The sequence below is a fragment of the Neolamprologus brichardi genome, chromosome 7 (assembly GCF_056152115.1).
Source record: "Neolamprologus brichardi isolate AB-2024 chromosome 7, ASM5615211v1, whole genome shotgun sequence".
NCBI classification, from domain to species: Eukaryota; Metazoa; Chordata; class Actinopteri; order Cichliformes; family Cichlidae; genus Neolamprologus; species Neolamprologus brichardi.
Genome location: NC_142110.1, coordinates 51,876,882 through 51,893,161, shown reverse-complemented (window position 1 = coordinate 51,893,161; position 16,280 = coordinate 51,876,882). Strand labels below are relative to the sequence as shown.

The 16,280-nt window shown below is 40.1% G+C and overlaps 1 protein-coding gene across 5 annotated transcripts in view; it reads left to right on the top strand.

Moving 5' to 3' along the window:
- The window catches only part of garnl3 (GTPase activating Rap/RanGAP domain like 3), a 78,647-nt gene that overhangs the window by 27,128 nt on the left and 35,239 nt on the right, over positions 1–16,280 (top strand). For all 5 annotated transcript variants that reach the window (XM_006796799.3, XM_006796795.3, XM_006796794.3 and 2 more), the window contains one exon: positions 2,266–2,335. In XM_006796799.3, coding sequence (XP_006796862.1) covers positions 2,266–2,335 — 70 coding nt within the window. The remainder of the gene's footprint in view (positions 1–2,265; positions 2,336–16,280) is intronic.

Genomic DNA, 16,280 nt, shown 5'->3' with positions numbered 1-16,280 from the left:
CTGTGTCAACTCTGTGCGAGTGTGTATCACCAGCAGTCATCTCTCCACACCAATCTCCATCTATCACTCGAGCCTAATTCAATCATGACCCCCATCTCAATCAGAAGTGAGTTGGACACAGCTCCCGGGTCAGTCACTGTGCTGCTGGCAGCCACACCATACTGAGAAACAGACAGAGAAAAGAAAAAAAAAAAACATAAGAAGGAAAGACGTAATATGAATTTAATGCCAATGACCAAAAGGACAAGTAGGATAACTGAAAATGGAAAGAAGTGCCCTTTGGGTCATGGCAACCTTTTCGCTGACCCCCCGCCTGAACTCTAAGAGTCTCACCCTTGTACCCCTGCCCTCTTCATTGCTTTCACCCGCCACCCCAGTTTTCGTTATTCCCCTCGGAACTTTTGATCCTACCTCTAAACAATATCCTGTGCAAAGGGCAAGAAGCAGTAGTTAAAGTGGTAAATTTGGAAAGGGCAAATAATATAAAAGCACAGACAGCCCCACATAGAATTCCCATATTACAGTACACAGTTCACATTTACTAGTAATCCAATGTGAATACAAGCAGAAGATGATTACTTACCAATACTCACGTTGAAGGAGTGGCAACAAGTGGAAAATATGGATTTGATATTTTTTTTCTTTAGACACTCACTGGCCACTCGCCGTGAGAACTACCTTAAATCTTCACGGCACAGATACAACATGGTGGCTCAGTAGCATCATACAGTTATTGCAGATTTGTCAGCTGTGCATCCATGATGCCAACCTCCCATTGCATTACATCCCAAAGTTGCTCTATTAGACTGAGATCTGGTGATTGTGGGGGTTATTTGAGCATAGTTAACTTACTGTCATGCTCAGGTAACTAGATTGAGATGATCTGAGCTTTGTGACATGGTGTGCTATTATGCTGGGACAAAGGGATGAGATGCAACTATCCTCCAAACCATTAAACCACCAGCACCAGCCTGAGCCTTTGATACAGAGCGGGATATCATGTTGTTTACACTTCTGTTGTTGATAGAAGTGGTACCCTGTGTGGTCTTCTGCTACTGTGCCCCACCTGCTTAAAGGTTGGATGTGTTATGCAGTCAGAGATGTTATTCTGCATACCTTAGTTTGAGTTAATGTCGCCTTTTAAAGTCACTTAAATCACCTTTTTTCCCTCCTATTCTGATACTCAGTTTGAACTTAAGCAGGTTGTCCTGACCATGTTTCATGCCTAAATCCATTAATAAGCAGTGGAAGTAGCTGGTGAGTGTATAGTAAATACTTAATAAATGATATTATAGTCCTTTAGTGAGCATAGTGCATAAAAGAAGTAATAGGCAACTATGAATAATTAAATGGCTCTATCCTCTGGCAGCTCCACTGACCTAGTCACCCTGATTTTCCTACAATTATCGAGGTGGTGCTTAGATGAAAAGCGAGATAGTAGTGTGATGATAAACTTAATACTTTGATAAAGCCAACTTGAAAATGTTTATATGTGACACAAGACTGACTGGTGGCATGTGAGTATGGAGGACACGATGCATTAAGCGGTTAAGTGATGAGTACCAGTAGCCTCAGGTGGCTCCAATGACTTATTCTTGTAGTGTGATTCACTACTGCCTGTCCTCAAAACATGTAGCTGAAAAGTGAGTGTTTCAAATGCAGTAAAGAAAAAAAAGGCAGTAAAAGTACATACCTGAGACCATAGATATGCATAAATAAGCCAAAATATCTCACGGTGTGATGAAATAGCTGGAAATTTAAGCACATTGATGGGCAGGATCATTGTATCAGCGCACCCAAACGTAGATGTTAGCAGAGGAAAATAAGCAGGATGTGCATGTGGAAAGAGTTAGCAGGGTTAGGGTTACCTGTGGTCTCCAGCTTCTCCATTCACGGGGCCTCATAGGACTTTACCAATCAAGTCAGACAGCTCTTCTTTTTCTTTTTGGTCTTCCTCATCGGTGGAAAACACAGCTCAGTAACAGAAGCTAAAGAGGTTACCGAGTTGTGCAGACGCCTTCTTTGCATCCATTGCCTTGTAACCATGTACTGTTTGAATGTGAAGAATGGTGAGACACTCACAAACATAAACAGGTGTTCTCTAGTACTACTATACTATGTATATTATGATAAAGAGACTGTAGAAAAACAGATGCTGCAACTGCCACTTGTGTATGAACGATGTCACAGTTTATGCATTGTATACGTATGTGATGAGAGCACATAGGACAGGCATCTGAGTCTGACCGTTCCTCTGTGTTACAGCTCTGCCTCAGAGGACTTGGGGTGCAGGCGTGGAGACTTCAGCAGGAAACACTATGGTTCGGTCGAGCTGGTGAGTCCCACCCACAGTGCGCTTGCGTCTTTGTTGCTCTCTTTTGTTTCTCAGCATGAGCATTTTTTTTTCTTCTTTCCTCTCATCCTCATCATTGATTCTGCTGTTGATGACCTCCCCTCCCTCCCTCTCTCTCTCTCTCTCTCTCTGTCTTGCTCTCTCTGTCTTTCTCATTCCCTTCCCACTCCCTGTTGGCATGGATGGACAACAGAGGGGGACTGATGAGTCATGACATGCAGGGCGTGGTTCAGGGATGTGCTTTACCAGTGTGGATCACAACAGTTCTCCACTCAAAGTCATTTAATTCAATTTTGTTTTTATTAATAAAGCACAGTGTATTAATCTAATGGGATTTTAAAGTGTAAGGTAAACATCTTACGATAGTATAGGGACAGATCTGACCGTGGTTTGTGAGCAAGAGCTCTGCAACAGCAATGCAGGATGCTTTTTGCCTACCAGCCTCCAAACTTAATTCGTTTTGTTTTGATGCTGCTGGTGTAAAGCTGCGGCACAGTGTGTGTCTTTGTGGTTGATTACTAAGCTGTTGAGTCATTGTTGCCCTGGGGGAGCATGTGTGTATGTGTCTGTGCATGTGTGTAAGCGTACGCCCCTCCACTGTGAGAGCTGAGTCTGTACTTCCCGATAGCGCAGAGGGACAGGAAGTCCTAGGGTTTTCACGCAGCAATCGTACTTCCTACCAGAGACATATTGCGGGTTTGTCCATGAGTGTCGGGCACCACGTGCTCAGTAGATTAGTGATGAGGAGAAACTGCACTGTGCCTATCAGCACTAGCATACAGACAGTATGGACAGTGAAGTTGTGTGAGTGGGGTGTGTCAGTGAAAAAAATGAGAGGCTAGTATCCAGAAACTGTGAGTGTGAGACAGGGTGAGGTCACTAGCTTCAGTGACTTGTTGCAGCGGGTCAGTGGTGTCCTCTCATTTCATTACCTCTGCTACACCTTAAAATCTATTTCTCTAGCATTAGCTCGGACCGTCACTATGCGAAGCAAAGTAAAAAGTGACTCTGACCTAACATCAGGGATTTAATAGTAGAAAAACAAAATATGTAGATTCCGTATTTAAATGTAAGTAATTTATAAACAGCCTTTTTAAAAATATGGATTGAGTTTCTCTGTGGGCAGAGATGTATTTGACTCATCTGAGACTGAAGTTTACAGCTCTTTTTTTAATTTAGCCAACTACATCCTAGAATATACTGGCAGGTTTTGTATTGATGACTACTGTAAAATCAATAATAAAATCTAACGATAGATTAAAGGTGGAATTTGACAAGTGATGCTAAATAGCTTAAACTCAAATTGATGACTTTTAGCCTTCTTCTGCATTAGTCCAGTTTAGTTTTTACTGTAAGCCTTACCACAGATACCGCAGACTACTTAGTTCCAGTAACCTCACATTAGCCCTTTGACCAATGCAACACAGTTGATCATTTGATATATTAGCAAAAACCCATCCTACAGGCAGTTTTTCCGGTGCCGGCATCAAACTTGGTATGTCTTGATGCATGCTCAATCATCCAAATTTGTTCAGATGAACGAATCAACCTTTTGGGATTTGGGATCCCAAGATTTGGGAGTTTCACTACATCCAGATGAACAGAATCAACTTGATATGGTTACATGAGCATGGCTCTTTCAGTGTAGCAAGCAAATGCCTGGAAAGATTCTCCTCGATCTCCCATCTGTCGTGACCCCTGTTTTTAAAAATTAAACCCTATCATAAGCTTTAAATTGTACATGTAACATGCCTATGAATGTGCAAACGCTATGTTCATTTTATGTACATAAAAACAGGAGTGTACACTCATAAACCATTGTTTTTATATGCTGATACAAAGACAGAGTACTTTTATTTAATGTAAATATTTTAACCACGTAGATGTTAGAAATATTGGTATCTTAGATTGTACCAATCAGTCATCAGGAGGAGTTTGGGAATAAACATACAGACATGCATACTCTGCAGTCATTATAGTATGATGATAACGGTTACGTCACAATATGAATTAATAACCAGATAACTCAACAAGATAACCCTTCTTCTTCCTATCCACAATCTGTTACAGACATGTGAAATAAAATGAAAATTGAATTTGCTTATACTTGTGGACCTCTATTTTAAACAATGAACTTGCAATCATCTGCCACTACAGAAAAAAAAAGCAATGCAGAGCAGTTCTGCTCGTTTTAGTTTTGTTATTTAGCCAAATGCTAAAATGCAGAAACTGCAGCTTTATTGACATTTAAATGCATAAAAAATAATAACAAGAAAAGAAATAATGATTTTCTGACCCACTTGAACCCCTTGGCTGCAACTATTTTGAATATTTTATTGACTTAATAGCATATGCTTAAAATAATTACCATGTTATGAAAGTCCAGAAAGTTGCAAATCCTGACATTTGAGATCTCAAATGTTTAAATGATGTCTTACATAATTGGTCTATAGTATAAAAAAAATCTACTCACTGCCGTAAGATTACTAAGCAACATCACAGTGTTTCTTTTGTGAAAGCTGCAGTTTTCATTGTAAAGTGAGTTAGGTGTCGGAACAATTTCTTAGCCTGGTGCAATGGCTAATTGCTCAGGTGTTCACGCTTTCCTGGAAACATCACAATGAGAAGGACAGAGTCCCTCTAGCTGCTTTTCTAATGCTATTATAGTGTATTACAGATTAATTACAGGTTTCAGGTTACATAATTCAACTAATTATTGGTGCTCAAACAAATTCACATAAAACGTCAAAATAATCATTTCATCCAGGATGATTCGGTTATTAATTATTAATTTCAGGTGTGATAAAAGGCAAAATTGCATGGTTAAGAGACGAGGAAGTGGGCAGAAGGAAATTAAATACAGGGCTTGATAAACCACCTTTATATTCACAAAGGACCTCAGGGAGTATAACCACATTACTACATTACCTGTGGTATATTTTTGCGCCTCAACTCCGTAGTGAAATTAAGCTCTTGGCTTTCTGTGGGAGAAGAAATATAATTGCGTGTGTGTGAACATACAGCAGAAAGTGTTTTTGTCAAGTCTGGCACTCATGCTGCTTAAGGCTGTATGTCTCTGGGGGAGGCTTGTGCAAAGGTCGGGAACAAGTCTGTGGTAATTCAGGTTATGTTGCCTTTTAGCCAACAAACAGCTCTTTGTGTTGACAGCATCGAATCGATGTGCTCTGTGTCTGTTTGTGTCCCTAGTGTGGTGTTGGAAGGTTATTACGTCCTGACATTTCCTTCAAAGAATTATTCAATTGTCCTAAAAGTCACATAATTACCAGTTATGTGTGTGATTTTTAAAATGATGTAACTCATATTTTATGTCTTTCTTTGAGATGCTTCAGTGCACGTCTGCTGGGCTGTCAGAGCTGCAAGCACTCTGTGATGGTGATGCTGTGGCTTCACCTGTGGCGCCTGTGGTGGTGTGATGTTAATGTGGGCAGAGTAGTGTCCAGCAGAGATGACAACGTTGAGGTCAAAGCTTTCTGCAGAGACTAAGTTTGGGGCTTGCTTGCAATGACACACAAGAAGGATGAAGTTAAGGCATGTGGCCAGCTAAAGCTGTGATTTGTTTGGGGAGTTGCAGTGTTTTTGCTGTGTTCTCTGTCAAGATGATCCCACACCGCTTCAGCAATGTTGAAGTCCAGGATCTAGGGAGGCCAATCCATGACAGATAGCGTTCCATTTTGTGTTTTTCTATTCAGATATGTTTTTACTGGATTGGCAGTGTGTTTGTGATCATTATCATGTTGATAAAACAAAGCTGTTGCCAGTTAAATTTTTTCCAGATGGTATTGCACGGTGGATCAAAATCTAATGGTACTTTTCTGCATTCATAATTTTGATAAGACTCTCAATACACTGGCTTGAATGGGCCCTAAACCCCACATGCATGGAGAAGGAATATACTCAACATAATTATCGATTATCTCACCATTTGCTGCATAAGGAAACGTGACTACACTATATGCATCATTACTCTGTGTGGAGTTTGCGTGGGTTCTCTCCGGGTACAGTGCAGTTAGCGGGGTTGGGTTAATTGATGATTCTACATTGTCCATAGGTGTGAATATGAGTAAGAATAGTTGTCTGTATATTAGTGTTAGCCCTGCAACAGACTGGGGACCTGTCCAAGGTGTACCCTGCCTCTCCCCCTATGACAGCTGGGATAGGCTCCAGTGGCTTCACTCTTCATATTCTTTCTTTTTGGGGCACGGATTTGATGGTGGTTTATTTTAGTTCTTTTAGTACTAAAGAACATGTTTTCAAATGTCACAACTAGAAGATATTGATTCAAAGCAGGGACTCCCTAATAAGAGAGACCAGCATAAGCAGAGCCATGACTCACCCTGTCTGTTTTATTTTTGGCATCATGGAAGCAGTGGTAGCAGGGCTCCCTACAATGTATGATATGATTCACTCTTGTCCACACACAACTAAGACACTATAGAGATATGTATAGGATCCAGTTTCATTTCAGCCTGCTTGCATTATAAGAGACTTTGTACTGTTAAAATCATTTGATGGTGAAAACATTGAAGAGTCACTAGAGTGCTCTGCTGTTAAAGGTGGACATCAGCGTCATATTAAACGGGGTCCTTGTTTGTTTTTTCTTATTTCCTGTGTATATGTGCATGTTTACTGTTACCATGGTTGATGCGTTCAGTTTCACTGTGTGTGCACCGCCTCACACCGACATGCATCACATGCAGTGTGGAATAAACCTGACAAGAGTTGTGACGTTGCAGTGTGTGAAAAGGTTTTTGCTCCCTTCCTGATTTTTTATTGGGGGTTTTGACATATTTGCACACTTTCAGGTGATGATCTGAAACAAATCTTAACCTGATAACCTGAGTAAATTTTAAAAAAATGCTATTTTTAAATGATTTCATTTATCAAAGGAAAAAAAAATATCCAAACCTATTTGGTTTGGTGTGTTTCAGACCATTGTCCTGCTGCATAACCCATGTGAGTTTGAGTTTCAGGGCTTGAACTGATGGTTAGATATTCTCCTTGAGAATTTTCTGTTAGTTGTCCAGGTCCTGAAGCAGCAAACCAGCCCAGGCCATCACACTACCACCGCCATGTTTGACTGACTGACATCCTGTGTTACTTTTACTCCAGATGTAACGGGAAGCAAACCTTCGAATAGTTCAGCTTTCCGCAGAATATTTTCCTTGGAACTCTCCCATGGGCGTCTCTGTGAACCCAGCTTTCCAAAAATCACAGCTAAAATAACGGCTAATGATTTAACAAGGGGGGCAATTACTTTTTCGCTAATTGCTTTTTTCCCTTAATAATCTTGTCTTGTCTTAAATTTGTTTGATGATTTGAAACATTTAAGTTTAACAAATATTTTTAAAAAAAGAAGTAGAAATTAGGAATGTGGCAAATACATTTTCATAGCACTGTAAGTGATATTAAGTCAATATATGTTAGCTGCAACAAAACAACTTAGAACGAGAGTTAAAGCAAACAGGGCACGGCCACAGTTTGCATTAAAGTCAAAAACCACACAAAGAAAAGCTGATGGGCTCCAAATGTTAGCTCTCCTCCTCGCACTGTAGTGAAAGATCAGCGCTCTCTAGCTTTAAGAGTCTGGATGAGTAGAAATATTGGATTGCTGAACTCATAACCAGCACACAGGCACAAATCTATATTTTTAAGTGCTCATCCACACAATTAAGCAAGAAATCCTGTCACCATTGTTCATAGACGGGGACAAACAACACAGTCATAAAAGCGACGCCCACCCTGTCTTGTCATTTCATTCTGCAACAACGCCACCGTCCACTTTAAAAAACTTAATTGTGCATTGTTTCATCCTGACACAACAGCTCGGAAAGCATGGAATTTTGTTTATCCAGTGAACTGAATTGTCTTTGAGGCTGAGTGATGGAGTTGGTGACAGTGAGGTAGGTGCTGGCAGTCTCTGGTGAGCCAAACGGAAAAAAGAATAGGATAAAACCCTTCAGACACACATTCTCATGGTAATTTTTTCTGCGTGCAGACATTATATTTGCCTTAGCTTCGTGCTATTTGATGTGCCGCAGTGCACAACATTAAATGAGACTGGCACTACTGGCAGAATCGGTGCATGTGTGTGCTGAGAGGTTAGCTGTCAGTCTTGCACAGCGACTGGTGAGCAGACGGCTCCGCTCCCACCTGCCTACCAGTGTTACTGTCATTGCCTCAGAGGCTTTTGACTGCACTGTCACACTGCATTTATTCCCACTCTCAGCGTGTATCACACTGTTTGCGACGCGTCTGTTCGTCTGCTTATTAACTGCATAAATTCGGCTGAGCAGAAGACACTTTGGCCACAAGTGGCAATTAAGATAAAAGCAAATAGATGTATGCTGTGTGTAGTTTTGCTTTTGTGACGCAGACACTGAAGTGTTTATCCATTAAGCCAGAATCACACGTACGTGTTTCAGGCTTCAGTCGTCTCGAGTCGTAATCATTTTAAAAGGGGTGACTTGTTGCATTGCTAAATTGAATTGTGGGCTCTTTGCAAAAAGTTGAGAAACGATCAAACAGCCACAAATTGCCTTTTTTTAATGTTCCAGCACAGTTGTGTTTTGTTATGCAAATTATTGAAGACACGCTAAGAAGCCTGATGTTGTGGGTGGTTGTGCTGATCCTTTTTTTCACTTCTTTCCAAATCAATGCACTGCTGGTGACCCATAGTGTAGTAAACATAGAACAACACAGATTTGAATTAAATGGATTTGCTGCATAGATTATCCTTTTGTCGTGTTGAGTCAGGATTGGACCGATATCTGATCTGAATTTGAATTTGATTGGTGCGACTGATATTTGGGTCGCGAGTACAGACTCAAAGTGACTCATCCACACGTTTGACTGTTATGTTACTGTTATTCATTTTATGGAAATAGTTAAAAAGTCAGTAATGAGCAGTGCTGTTTTTTTTTTTCCTTTTTTTTTTCCTTTTTTGATTAGCTTATATTTACTGAATAAATCACAACTATCACTGATCGCTACATTTTGCAGAATGGCCACGGGATGAGGGGAGGAAACCATAAAAGTGTCCGGTTGAAAATAGTCAAATAAGGCAAGTTCACAACAAGTTATATCACTGCAATAGACTGGTGACCCATCTAGGGTATAAGCTGCCTCTCACCCCATGATAGATGGGATAGGCTCCAGGTGAAGCCACTACATCTATCAAAAACCCCAAAATAAAATTCCAAAGAAAGCAAAACACTTTCCTTTGCACACAGCCACTCACTGTCACTCACAACATTGAAAATGGCTCGCTGGGGCTGCCTGTTGTTCTCCCAGCTTTTGTATTCTGTGCTGAGTCACCTGAGTCAGCACCACAGGAGAAGAGGGGGGAGACAAACAGTTACCAACACTCATGGTTCCTAGGATATTTAAAAGTAAAAGATTAATCTTAAAGCTTTTACTTTTTGATAAAGCTTATAGTCCGAGATGGATTGGGTGACCCTGAACCCTTCCTTAGCTATGCTCCAAGGTGTAAGCTGCTGGAGAGTTCCCATAATGTGCTGAAAAGTTATTCTCTCCATATGTTTATACACTGCTTTGCATGTAGTTATTACTAAAATCTGGCTCTCCTTCACAGTGTGTCTTTTGCCCTGCACCCCGTTCATGTTTCATAAAAAGTGAAAGTGAAAATAAAATGCTCCTGCTAACAATTCTATGTAGCTTCTCATAACTTAATCCTGTGTGCCAATAATTACAAAAAAGATCAAAATGGATATCTGTCAGAGGAATCAGACTACCAGCAGTGTTTTTTAGAAGATCGGCACCTTCTTAAGAGCTTTCAGGAATATTGTATGGCAGAGTTTAGTTTGCTCAATGTCATATCAGTACCACATTATTTTGCTTCTTTTGCAGACTAACAGCTTGTACAGCTGATTTTTTTTTTTTTTTTTTTTTGTGAGCTTCAGTTTGCATTTCCTGACTGAATTTGGTCTGATTGAAGAAGGAGGGTTTTATGCTGATCCAAGCTAAGAAAGTGCTTCAATTTTAAGTTACATAACTTATTATATGGGAGCAATTAATAGTGCTTCAACTCCTTCCACTGTGCATCTGTAATTCATCTGAATAAAAAACACAATGAAGAGTTTTATTACCGTAGACCAAGAGGAAGGTGAAAAGAAGAGACTAAATTTCCATGATTCTTTTGACAACTTCTTCCCATTCAGAGACTTATTTTTAATCAAGGAACTCAGTTTAATCTTCCCGTTTTTTCGCTTAGTCCTTTTCTTTAGCAGTTTCTGCTTCTCTCTTTTCCCACTCCTAATCTCCATCTTAATTCTTTCAGTTTCTTTTTTTTATATCTTCTCACTGAGTGTGCACCTGCCTCTCTCCTTTTTCTCCCTTCCCGTGCCATTCCCTCCTCGCCCTCTTTCACATCCTCTCCTGCTCTACTGAACTACGCCTCTGTGTTTCCTGCTTTCCTGGAGGGTTGTGGGTGTGCATGAACAGGCCCGCTGATGAGATCAATTATCTATCAGCAGTCACAAAAGTATTGATTTAACACCCCCACGCATGTCTCTCTGCACTGCATCTCTTTTTTGTCCCGTGCCCCTCGGGGGAAATCAGAGGCTCTGGTACGAGCTCGATTGTGTACGTGCGAAATGCTCAAGTCGTGCCCTAAAATGTGAGCTGTTTAAGTGTGTCTGTAAGAGGGAGTGTGAGTGTGCTTCATCCATAAAGCCTCCAAAGCCTCTTAAGTTCATGAGATTAAGAATTGTGGAGATATCTGTTATTCTTTCACCGCTCAACTTTGTGTTGTCATTATGCACCTCTCTTGGCTTCTAATGTTTTTTCCCTTCTATGTAGTGGGGAAAATAATTATTTATTTATATTGAATTAGTAAGTTTGGTCACTTACACACAACAGCCTCTAATTTTTATGGTAGTTTCATTTTGTTGGAGAGAAAAAACACATTGAGTAAAAGTTATAAACTGATTTCCCTGTCATTGAGTAAAATAAGCATTTGATCTAATTTGGCCCCGATCATTCAGAAATGAAAGTATAAAATGATCAATCGCCTTCGATTTGGAACTCAATGAAAGATCTTGCCTTTTGGGATTAGGATGATCATGATGAAGGTGATTGATCAGTCCAAAACTACAACGGAGGAGCTTGTTAATGATCTGAAGGCAGTTGGGACCGCAGTCACAAATAAGACCATTGTGACCACACTACACTGTAATGGACTGATATCTTGCAGTGCCTGCAACATCCTCCTACTCAAGAAGGCACATATAGAGGCTTCGCTTAAGTTTGCCAGTGAACATCTAAATGATTCAGAGAAGGCTTGGGAGAAAGCGCTGTGGTCACATGAAACCAAAATGAAGCTCTCGGGCATTAAATCAACCTACCGTGGTTGGAGGAGGAGAAATGCTGTGTACTGTGAAATCTTGGATCAGAACTTCCTTCCCTCAGCCAGACACTGAAGATGGGTCATGGATGGGTCTTCCAGTGTGACAGTGTCCAAAAACATACCACCAAGGCAACAAAGAAGCATATTAAGGTCATGGAGTTGCCTAGTCGGTCTCCAGACCTCAGTTCTATAAGAAATCTGTGGAGGGAGCAGAAGCTTCGAGTTGCCAAGCTGCAGCCTCTGTAAAGAGGAGTGGGTCCTCCTGAGATGTCTGCAAACCTGGTGACCAGCTACAAAAAACGTCTTATCGTTACCAACAAGGGTTTCTCCGCCAAGTATTAAGTCATGTTTTACTTGATCATCCAATACTTATTTACATATACAGTTATAATTGTATATACAGTTACTGACTTGCAAATGAATTTTGTTAACTCTTATGTAATGTGGTTTTTGTTTTTTGCATTTTGGATTGATATTCGGCCTCGATTAAAATTAAATTTCCATCAAAATTAAAGACTGTTCATTTCTTTGGAATTCAGCAGGGAATCAAATAATTACTTCCCCCGCCGTATATAGGTTTGGTCCTTTTTTTTTCTCCTTTTCCTGTGTCTCCAGTATTGTTCCCAGCAGTGTCGAGGTGTTTTATGAGTTGTTTGTTAAAGCGTAGAAGCATAACAGGCTCCCCCTTTTCCCCTGTTGCCCCTCATTTTGCCTCCTCCAGCCCACCGGGTATCGTTGGAATGCAGCTTTTTCTTCTTTGCCACTCTTCTGTTCCATGATTTAAAAGCAGTGGCTACACAATGCATTGCCACACACAAAAACGCACAAAAACACACACACAGACTCCCCAGAGAGCTTAATCTCTCTTTTCTTCTGACATTTTTCTTTCTTTCAGCCCATAACAACTGAAAGCCTATTCACACACTGCAGCACAAACACTTACCTAAAAACACAATTAATACTGAATGTCTCTCTCCTTTTTCTTCACATCCAGCCACACACACACAAACACATCCACCAGGGAGGTAGTGCATTGCTCTGTATGAACGCTACATTGGTTTCCCCTCCATTATCTTGCGATTGGACAGTTAATGTTGCAGGAGGCACGAAAAATAGAGGAAGATGGTGGCCTACAGCTTTGACATTTACTTTCCATTTTCAGCACTCGAATACAAAATACAGATGTTAACAGAGTCGCAATGCTCATTCATTCACCCATAAACATAGGCACGTACAGGTCCATACCCCGACATGCGAAAATGTGCAGGGAATTTTGATGCCTTTTAATATGCATATAAAAAGAGAGAGCATCTTATTTTCATCAGTTTATTCTATAACAAAATGAGTTATTGCAAAGAAGTCATGCTTTGGTCTGTATTGATTTTAATATGCCATTATATACACTTTACCTAAGGAAGTAAATGCAGCTATAGTGCTGTACACATTAGGGCGGAGTGAAATCACTGTCATATTAATAAGAAAAATGTTGCAAATATGTTGTTAAAATTCTTTTCTGAATCACCAATTTAATCAAATTCAACAAGCCTACAGTATAGTCTGCATAAATGCACATAACACTTACAGGTCTCCCATTTCTTTTGCAATGAGTCTGACATTTACGGTGTCTCAGTTCTTTGAGTTACAGCAAACAGACGGACTCATTATCCACTCATGCAAGGTTAACTGTTTGCTTTCTGTGGTGGTTATCAGAATTTACTAGCATCTCTTCATTCTCATAACCTTGCAGTTGAGCTAAATTGGTTCAACTGCCAGCACCTGCAGACAGAGCCCTTAATAAAAGATCGTACAGCTTTTACTGGTTTGAGATTTATTTCACTTAAGGGTTAGGGTGACTGTGATTTTAAAATTATGTTTTAGCAAGCATTGTAAATAGCTAGCTAGATATTAGCCAGGGACGCTTGTTGTTTCCTGTTGAGCTTAATCTGAAGATGCTTTTTGTAGTCTTCACATATGGAGCCTACTCTCCATCACCTGAGTCATGATGCTGGTCCTTCCAAGCATGCGAAAGGAGTTGTTAAAAACTGCTTTGCAAAACATCCTAAATCCACACAGCAGATGTTTCCGTTCAGATATTAATCATAGTGTCATTTTCTCATTGCTTTCTTGTTACAGCTACCTCAGTTTAGAGTTTCTATATACATCTATACAGTTATAGATTTGTACTGACTGCAGTATCATAACTGATCTCTGAACAGTGGAAGCTGAGGGAGGGGCAACTCACAAAATTGTCTCTTAACAATCCTCCATTAAGGATCACAGGTAAATCTTTGATGCGCTCACAAAAAGAGCCAAAAAACTGCTTCCCTTGTTTCCGTTTGCAAGGCTTCTGCTCTTGCTAGCAGCACCCAGGAAAATGACATACACAGCAGAGTGAAAGGCTTGCAGTCAAGCTAGGTTCCAGAGACAATAGTCAAGTATGGCCAAAAGATGGCATGAAGTTACACGATGGATGCAAACATGATGTCTGTTTTTAGCTAACCCTGATTGCCTCACCTATTCTTTTGGCATCCCCACTGTGTACACATAGCATGTCAGAACAGCATTTTTAAAATTGTTTTGCATAACACTTGGATAAGCAATCACTGAAACCAAAGAATACAAGGGTCTTACTTACAGAAGCATCTATAAAGTTTATTATTAAATCAGCTCAGATTAAACTTAGATTAGTCAGTTATTTGAAGAAAACCCAAAAAGATGAAGACATCCTTTATCACAAATGACTTTTGCAACATATAATGCAAAAAACACATGAATTTACAGTTAATGTCACAAAGTAACGGATACAGAAGAGTGTCTTGTATGCTCGATAGGCAAAAACTCAGAAGATGGCATATAAATAAAAGCCACAATTTCCTTACTAGCCTTGTTACAATGCGAATGCCTATTTTCAACCCAACCCAATGTAGAGCCAGTTGCAAAATTTAATTTAAGAGCTTTGCACCAAAACCCCAGCTACAGTGCTCCATATCAGATTTAATTTAGTGTGAACAATAAAGTCAGAGTGACAGTTATTAATGATTTTATTTAGGATGCAATGCTCTTGCCTTTTATCCTCACTTACCCACAGGAATGTTTTGAGTGGACTTGAACCCTCTGTCTCTCTCTCTCCATGATAAATGCTCTCTCATCACTCTTGTTCATCATTGCACTGGCCGTCGTGATCTAATGAGCTGTTGAAGTGGGGCACACCACCCACTCTTCATACAGATCAGCATTGTGCCTTGTCCAGGTTTTGCACAGGCTTTGGCAGCCACTCAGAATATTGTGTTGGTTATTAGTTTATCATTGTTCATAACCCCTTACAGCATCACACTCTACTTTGAGCTTTATCTGAGGTAACGAGTGCACAGTCCTACTTTATAGTCTTATTCTGCTTTTGACCATAATCTTGTTGTGTATAGGTCATTGTTACACTTGCTTTCCTCCTGCTTTATGTATTAGTTGCGAACTCTTTAACTTTGTAGGTCAGCGACACTGGATACTGTTTATTAGTTTTCTGTATTTGCTCCTTACCTCTCAGGACCTAGCTTGTCATCGTCTTTTTGCTTGGCTTCTCCAAACCATTTCTGACCATCTGGATGTATCACAACACATGCAGGAATACACATCCACGCCAGATCTGTCTTTTTTTTAATGTACTGGCAGATCAGAGACCTCTGTCGACGAGGACTGTAAAATAAAGCACAGCAGCCAACAGGATCAAAGGGCAAAGGGCAAAGGAAGTGCAGTATGGGAGGAAAGAGTCTCTGATGTGTTGCCTGGTAACAGAGCATCAGTTAACATGATGGAAATGGGGGTTTAAAAGAGGAATGAGGAGGTGAAGAGTAATAGACTGAAAGGAGTTTTACATGTGTCCACACGGACAAGAAGAAAGTAGTCAAAAAACAGCAAAACTGACTATTTTCTTAATATATCATTGATCTTATTGATATTCTTGATCTTTTATAAAAATAACTTCACAGCATTTGTTTATACACATTTCTAAAAGATATTCATAGAAAGACACACACATTTGCAAACAAAAACAATTCTGCAAGCCAAGTGTAATGGGCTTATATTAACACCATAGTGTGTATTTTGTGTAGTTTGATGTGTAGTAGCAATTGCTTAATGACTTAGTTTAATCGAGATTAGTGGAAATGTTCAATTTGACTGTTGTTTGACCTGCGCAGGCCATTCATCTTTCCTGCTAGACTCATGGTCTCATTATAAATGCTTTAAAAGACTCAAATTACTGTCTACTGCTATAGTCATGTGAATAACCTACACATCTGTGCTGCGTTCAAGGGAGTTAGGAGGGCCTTAGCACTTGTATTAAAGCGAAAAATTTGGTGGCAGCATTCAGATGTGTGTTATCACAGTGCAATAATCTTCCAAGGAGAAGACATCCCAGAAAATTCTCCCAAGATCAGCCTGTGCAATGCTCAGAGAAACTACAAAAAACCTGTAGAGCTACATCTCAGACTCAGCATGTTAAATGATAGGGTTCATGACAGTTCAGGTAGAAAAAGACTGAACTAG